Raw genomic sequence first — 8,297 nt, forward strand, 5'->3', positions numbered from 1 at the left:
TATATACTGCCCAACCAGCAGTTCTGGGCGGTTCACAACAGAAAAAAAACTAAATCATTTCAGCAAAAAGTATAATTTTATAATAACACTGCTACATGCATCAATCAAATATGACATTGGTTAAAATATAGTTCCAAACTGTTATTATCAATTAAAACATAAGATTAAAAAATCTTATAAAAAGATAAAACACCTCATCATAAATATAAAACCAACATTCTTGTTTATCAAATAAGTGAGTTTTTAATGATTTCCTAAATGTAAAGTAAGAATAGGTTTAGGCCATCAATGGATTTAACCAGGAGTTCATCTTCCCAGCCTGATACTCCAATGTCCTGTCCAAAAAAGTCTTGTAACGGCAGGCCTTTGGAGTAGGGAAGATGAACATCCCTGAGTTTCTGGTACATTTTGTTGAATAAGACAATTTCAGATAAGAAACCAAATAAGAGGGCAATAATTCAAAAAGTGCCTTATAACAAATACACCCAAACTTAAAGAACACTCTTGCCCCAAATGGCAACCAGTGCAACTTAGCATAAAAAGGACTGACATGATCATATTTTTTAAGACCAAAAATCAGACGAACAGCAGCATTCTGAACTAATCGAAGTCTTGATAAAGTCTTTATAGGTAACCCCAAATAAACAATATTACAATAGTCCAAAGTGGACAGAACAGTAGATTGGACCAACAACCGGAAGGTCTCCATGACAAAGAACTTCTTGATGCTCCTCAATTTCCACAATATTGCATAACTTTTTTTAATTAACAGATCTGTATGCTCCCTAAAAGTTAGGCTACGATCCAAAGTTATTCCCAAAATTTTCAAATGTATGTATTTATTTATTTTAAAAACTTGCATGCCGCCTAAAACTAAGCGGTTTCCAAAAAACCGCTTGTATACTCCACTGCTGTACACTCATCTAATATAATAAAACCCTAAGCCGTGCATGCGCACTCCCTCCTGCGTGCATCCGTTTTCCATGAGCTGTAGGGCACCGCAGGTAGGAATGCGCATGTGCGCAAATCTTTTTTTTTCCCCTCTCTCCCCAGAGGCGGATGTCGGCGGCTGTAGGCCGCAGCTTCTGCAGACTGCTGGCGGCTAGAGGTCCCCTGCCCACCCACCCCACTGCCGCCTGCGTCGGATTTGGCGCTTGCTTTCTCTGATGTCATCGCTCCTCACGCCAAAGTTAGAAAGGAATGGGGAAGGGGCGCGGACACGGGGTAGGGGTAGGAGTGCAAAGGGGGGACGGAGAGGAAGATCGCGCTCAGAGTGGACCGACCACCCTCGCAACCCCCCCCCCCATACTACGCCACTGGTTGTCTGTGAACAGCTCTGGGGAAGATAAAAGCTGCGAGCTGAAGAATTAGAGTAAATTACTTTGTGAGAGAAGAGAGTAGGTGCTTTTTCCTGTATAAGCCCTGATAACTGGAATAATGTTCTGTTATATATAAGACAACAGAGTGACTTGAAGACTTTTAAAAGATTGCTATAACGACCATGGGAGGAAGAGGAAGGAAAGGGGATGTTAAGACTACTGGATGGGAAAGGGGGTGGGGGTGGGGGAGAGAGAGAGAAGAGAGAGATGTCAGACCAGGGAAAGGAAGGAGGGGGAAAAGGTTCCAGACTAAAGCAGGGGGAGGGGAAGGGAAAGACAGAGATGCCAGACCAAAAAGAGGGGGGGGGGGGGGAAGAGAAAGAGGGGAGAGAGATGCCAGACTGGGAAAGAGGATAAACATACTAGACCATAGGAGGGGTAAAGAGAGGGAAGTATGCCAGAGAAGCATAACAGCTACCATACTGAGACAGACCACAGATCCCAAAGAGTAGAACAAATGTATGCTGCTTAAAATAAAGCAGTGGATTTCCCCCAGATTCGGGAGAGGGAGTGGGAGAAGGGAGAGATGTTGGACTCAAGTGAGGAAAGGAGAGAGAGACAGAGACAGATGGATGAGAAGGACAGAGGGGCTACTAGGGGGACCAGGAGAGATGGTAGGAGATAGGGAGAGATACACTTCAGGGAATGTGGAGGGGGCAGGAGAGAGAGATGGTCTTGGGGAAGGACAGAGGGGGACAGGGAAGGGAAAGATGGCAAAAGGGGTGAAACAGGGTCAGAGAGAGATGGTAGAGGGTGTGAAAGGGGGAAAGGGAGAGATGGAAATAGTAGGACCACTGCTGCTTTGGGGCACTGAGGGAGGAAAGGTTGGTACGTCAGGACTGCTGCTGCCGCCTCGTGTAAGTAAAGACCCTGTCGGGTGATAAATGCAATGGAGGATCTATGAGGGCCAAAAGGGTACAAAGGAAATGGTGAAAAGTGAGGTGGTGGGACTGGGATCAGTGGGAGGCAGTGGGGGCATGATAGAAGCGGGGCATGGGTGGGGTCAGAGTCAGGGTATAGGTGGGGCTATTCTAGCATCCGTTACTGTAACGAATGTAACGGGCTAAAACACTAGTAGTAACATAGTAGATGACAGCAGATAAAGACCCGAATGGTCCAAATGAAAATGGATTATACAGCATTTCCACTCACTGTATATTATATATATTGGTACTAGATCCTTGGTATGTGTCAAGTTAGGATAAAAATTTGTACCAAAAAAACTTGTACTTGTAATCTGTTAACTGTATATTATGGGCTCCTTTTACGAAGCCACGGTAACGGCTTTAACGCGCGCGACTTGTAATCACGCACTAACCCCCGCGCTTGCTGAAAAACTACCGCCTGCTCAAAAGGAGGTGGTAGCGGCTAGCGCGTCCGGCGGTTTAGCGCATGCTATTACACGCGTTAAACCGCTACCGCGGCTTCGTAAAAGTAGCCCAATGTATATTTAACCTATAACCCATTCTGAGCTCTTGGGGGTGATGGGATAGAAACCAAGTTAATTAAATAAATAGAAGGCCAGGCTTAGTACTTAACGTCAGCAAAGAGCACGGGAATAGCCTTATATATATACTTTAATCTACATTTTTAAAGGATGTTTATGGGATCATCAGTAGTGATCAGTTTAATTTTCAAAATCTTGTGTATGTCGAGGGGTGGAGGCTGTAAGCTAAGGGCCTGAAAATTAACCGAAGGGGTGTAAGACTGGTGATTCATCTAGGGTGGCCACTAGGATGGTCGCCGGACTCAAGGGTCTCTCATACGAAGAAAGACTGGGCAAACTGCAGCTCTATACCCTGGAGGAGCGCAGAGAAAGGGGTGACATGATTGAGACATTTAAGTATGTCACTGGTCGTGTCGAGGTGGAAAAAGATATATTCTTTCCAAAGGGACCCTCAGTCACAAGGGGGCACCCGCTCAAACTCAGAGGGGGGAAATTTAGTGGTGACACCAGGAAGTATTTCTTCACGGAAAGGGTGGTAGATCACTGGAACAAACTTTCGGTACAGGTGATCAAGGCCACCAGCGTGCTCAATTTTAAGAATAAATGGGACATCCACGTGGGATCCCTACGAGGGTCAAGTCAAGGTCACTAGCACTCAGACTCAAGGGGGTGGGTTAATAGAGTGGGCAGACTTGATGGGCTGTGGCCCTTTTCTGCCGTCATCTTCTATGTTTCTATGTTTCTAAAACACCATGGCAGCCTCCACAACAATGGGTCACAGAGAAGGAATTCACAAAAGTATGAGATAAACCCCGAGGTTCCCTATATGGCCTGACAATGGAGTATACAGCATTTCTACTCACTGAAAACCTGAGATAACCTCTAGATTTATTTTTATTGTTTTAAGCAGGGGTGTCCAACCTGCGGCCCCCGTAAAGTATTTTGCGCAGCCCCAGTCGAGGGCAATGCAGTGTTTTCCTCTGCTGCCCCCGGGTGTTTACCGTCTTGCCATCTCCCTCCTGTGTCTTGCTGCAGCGTTTGCGCATTTGTGCGGCCCCAGAAACATTTTTTTCGGCCAATGCGGCCCAGGGAAGCCAAACGGTTGGACACCCCTGGTTTAAAGTGTAGACGAGGGTAGACTGCAATGGGTTTCCTAAAGAACCCTGGTTGCCTTTCTGGGCCGACTGATGTGCCATGCTGTTGTTTATCTGCCGTGATTTACTATGTTACATAACAGCAGAAGATGCCTTAGAGCAGTGGTCTGAAACGCGCGGCCCGGGGGCCAGGAACTATTGTGAGGCCCTCGGTATTTTTTTTTTTAATCATAATCACAAAAGTAAAATAAAACAGTTTCTTGATCATATGTTTCTTTAGCTATAAATGACAATATTATTATTAAGACTTAGCCAAAAGGAAAGATTTATAAACTATAAAGAGTTTTACCTCATGCAAAATTGTCATTTCTTTAATAAGACATTAACTTTTTTTTTTTTCCTGAGGCCCTCCAAGTAACTACAAATCCAAAATGTGACCCTGCAAAGGGTTTGAGTTTGAGACCACTGCCTTAGAGGTATGACTTTGGGATGCTCCCATGCACAACTTTCAGCTCCCCAGTGACTTTACAAAACTCGATCCTATCTTAAATGTGCTCATCCAAAAATTCCAGAGCAAAAATAAACTAGCTGTCTTGACAGTTGCATGACAAACTTGTTTCAGCTCCAACAAGTTATATGGCCAGATTTATACTTTTCCAGAGTTCAGAAATGTGTGCACAGGGCTTCTAGAGAAAAGAGAGGAGCGGGAGGTGCAAATCAGCTGAGATTTTACTTGCCTGATAAAGTAAATCATTTGTTTCTTTTCCTATTTAAGGTCTTTGAAAGCATCGTCTGTTTTAGTCGCTCCCACCCATATGAGCTTAAAGAAATGCAGCACACGAAAGGATCAACTCCTATAAGAACTGTAATACAGATGTGCGTGGCCAGTAGAAAAGTGCAGACAGAGAAAAAGAGACCCTGAAGTAGAAGAAAAAAAGAGGAAAATAATACAACCAAGGAAACAAGAAAGCTGACATTTTGAAGATTCTTGCTAGTGTGGTGGTTTCAAGCATGGATGAATGTAACTACAGAAACAGGCTGCTTTTTACCATCTTGAAGCAATTATCTCTGCATAAATAGAGCCAAACGTTCCTGAAAAGCAAGAATTCTTTTGCGGGAATAAGGATTCCTTCGGGCAGTCACACGAAATGGCATGAGAGTCACTTGACAGACTGGCAGAATACATACATGACAGTCCCAGAGTAGGAAAGACCCGCTAATAAAGCCGGCAGAGCCCCGAATCCCACTCAGGCTCAGCTTGTGTCTGCATCACTTTTCTAGGCTTCCTGGCCCGCCATTCTTTCAGCCTGGAAAACTGGGCTTGCAGCAAGCTCAAAACTACTGAAGGTACCCCAGGGACAGCCTGAAAACACAAGTGACAGCTATTGGCATAGCCCTTCATATTTAAGAAGATTTGCAGAAGAAGGCTGAACGCAACCATCTGCAGTCTGCTGGCTGCCTGCTCACATTTGACTTTTTTTTTTTTTTTTTAAATGTTCCATGTATGTAAAACTTCATAAAGATAATGAGGACAACAGAATAGAACAGTGGTCTCAAACTCGCAGCCCGCCAGGTACTATTTTGAGGCCCTCGGTATGTTTATCATAATCACAAAAGTAAAATAAAACAATTTCTTGATCATATGTCTCTTTAGCTATAAATTACAATATTATTATTAAAACTTAGCCAAAAGAAAAGATTTGTAAACTATAAAGAGTTTTACCTCATGCAAAATTGTCATGCAAAATTGACATTAACTGTTTTTTTCTGCGGCCCTCCAAGTACCTACAAATCCAAAATGTGGCCCTGCAAAGGTTTTGAGTTTGAGACCACTGGAATAGAAGCATTAGCTGCTCAAGTCCGGTCCTCGAGATCTACTGGCAGGCCAGGTTTTCAGGATATCCACAATGAACATGCATGAGAAAGATTTTCATACCAAGAAGGCAGTGCATGCAAATCTCTCTAATGCATATTCATTGTGGATATCCTGAAAACCTGGCCTGCCAGTAGATCTCGAGGACCGGACTTGGACAGCCCTGCACACAGTATAGGATCCAACTTTAAAAAAAATTATTCAGGGTGCTAAATCCAATGGAAATGGAAATCTCCCTGGACACAGCTAGTTTGTTCAATATTAGGGGTACTCAAGTACCCACAGTACCCCCAGAGCTGGCTTCTACTTTGCACAGTATGGTTCTCAACTTGGCATGCAGGTGACCTTTCAAATGATCACCCCACTAGGTTCATTTTGAATTTCTTACCTCTTCTGTTGGGTGCAGGTTCTCCAAGGTATAGAGGCAGTGCGTGCTATTTGTGGAGCTCACCCGCTCTAATTTGGTCTGGGAAGTCCTGGGCAAGGTGAAGATCTTCCTGCCCAAGAAGGTCAGGCTTTGGTAGGACAGGCAGACCACCACTACCAGCGCCACAAAGATGGGCCGAGGGCGACAGCGTCGAGGGCATCTCCAAAGCTGCCAGCCGAGCATGTCCGGGTCATTTGAGCCCTTCGCATCACGGTTTGGTCCCAAATGGCCCCATCCTTGCAATCGGAGTTTCAGAAAACAGGTCAAACGAGCCCAAAAAGTCTGAGGGAGATGCAAGCGGATCTTCCATAAGTAGCGCTGAAGAGCCTGAGCTGCCCCCCCAAAAAAGGTGTGCGTGTGTGGGGAAGGGGGTGCTCACTCTTCCCATGCAGAGTTAATGGGTAAAAATCGCTTCTTTTGTCTCATAACGTATGTGAAATAAGTTAGCAGCATCGCAAGACAGTAATTGGCAAATCTGCTTGTAATTTCCAAGCTGCAGAGACATCAGGTCTGCCAGCAGCCACTGAAAACTTCAAAACACCGCTTTGCATGTAGGAATTTCAAGTTCCTTTTGAACTCTTCTCTCCATTCTCATTTACATCACTTTTCTCCTCTCTCCCTACTAGCAATTACAGCTTCCAGGGGCCATCCATTTTCCTAGGACCTCTCAGTTTGCTTAAATCCAGATCAGATCTGAAAGTTTTCTTGCCCTGTTAGCTGCCGAAGTTGTTTTGTTTTGACCAGCATCCCTTTCAAACTACTGGCTGCCGCCCAGCCTTCTGCCTCCAGCTCATCACACACACAGAAACCATCTGCGCTTACTTGGACCAGACATCCTAGAAGCAAAAGGGCAGTCCAGCTCTGAGGGCGGGGCTTCCTCTGAGCCCAGCACAGACACAAGTTTAGGGACTAGATTTAAAGTTCCCTTTTGCCTATGAAATAAGCTTGCACTTCACAATTTTATGGAGTGCTTTTCGTTGGGTGGCAACAGCTCTAGGTTGCCAAGATAGGAGATGATGTGAGATAACGGTACGAATCTCCTCCAGTTAGCAGAAGGCAATTCCATATTATAAGCCACACATTGTTCACATCTGTATGAGTGTCAAAGAAAGGGATGAAGCTCCTGTATCTCCTTCTTTATTTAAAAAAAATATAGTCCACCATCCCTCTCACAATGGCGTACTCATTTCATTCTTAATTAATCTCACATGTGGTGCTTGGAATGTCACTAAGACTTTATGTGCTGGCTGTAGGTTTGTATACCTAAAGAGGGAAAAAAACCTCAGGCTCCCTTCAAATCATTTCAAGCAACCAAAACTGGTCAATTGAATGGCATATCCATGTAATAATCATCTGTCTTAAAAAAAACCTCTTCATATTGTATAAATATATATATTTTTTAATAAATCTCTATTCATTTTCATATCTTATAACAAGTGTACAATAATTAATCAGAGAATTCTTACAAATCACTTGATATTCTTATATATTATTATCAGTAAGCATAAAAAAGAAACCCTCCCTCCCCATCCCTTCTATTAGGAATCAACCAATTAAACATATATCATACATCCCAATCCCACACTAATCATATTCCTATATAATAAAAAGGTGTTTAAAGTGTCTAGTCATTAGAATATGTAATCAATGGCCCCCAAATCTTTCTAAAATTATTGTAATTTCCTTGCTGTATGGCAAGCACTCTCTCCATTTTATAAATATGACAGACTGAATTCCATCAAAAGGTATAATTAATTTTAGTATAATCCTTCCAATTCCCAATAATATGTCGAATGGCAACCCCCGTCAGTATTAGCAAAAGTTTATTGTTATTTGCTGAAATTTGACTCTTAAATCTCATTGATGTACCAAATAAAATAGTATCATAAGATAGGGCAACATGATTTTCTAACAATGAATTAATTTGGGACCAAATTAACCTCAAAAAGGCATTTATATAGGGAAATTTATATATTTATATGTGCTGGCTGTAGGTTTGTATACCTAAAGAGGGAAAAAGACCTCAGATTTCCTTCAAATCATTTCAAGCAACCAAAACTGGTCAATTGAATGGAAT

The 8,297-nt window shown here is 43.1% G+C and overlaps 1 protein-coding gene across 4 annotated transcripts in view; it reads right to left on the bottom strand.

Annotated features, from left to right (window-relative positions):
* Positions 1–7,054, bottom strand: part of CPED1 (cadherin like and PC-esterase domain containing 1) — a 223,477-nt gene extending 216,423 nt beyond the window's left edge. For all 4 annotated transcript variants that reach the window (XM_033958590.1, XM_033958592.1, XM_033958591.1 and 1 more), the window contains exon 1: positions 6,182–7,054. In XM_033958590.1, coding sequence (XP_033814481.1) covers positions 6,182–6,403 — 222 coding nt within the window. In that variant the 5' untranslated portion in view covers positions 6,404–7,054. The remainder of the gene's footprint in view (positions 1–6,181) is intronic.
* Positions 7,055–8,297: the final 1,243 nt, after the last annotated feature.

Source organism: Geotrypetes seraphini, chromosome 9 (assembly GCF_902459505.1).
Source record: "Geotrypetes seraphini chromosome 9, aGeoSer1.1, whole genome shotgun sequence".
Taxonomy (NCBI): domain Eukaryota; kingdom Metazoa; phylum Chordata; class Amphibia; order Gymnophiona; family Dermophiidae; genus Geotrypetes; species Geotrypetes seraphini.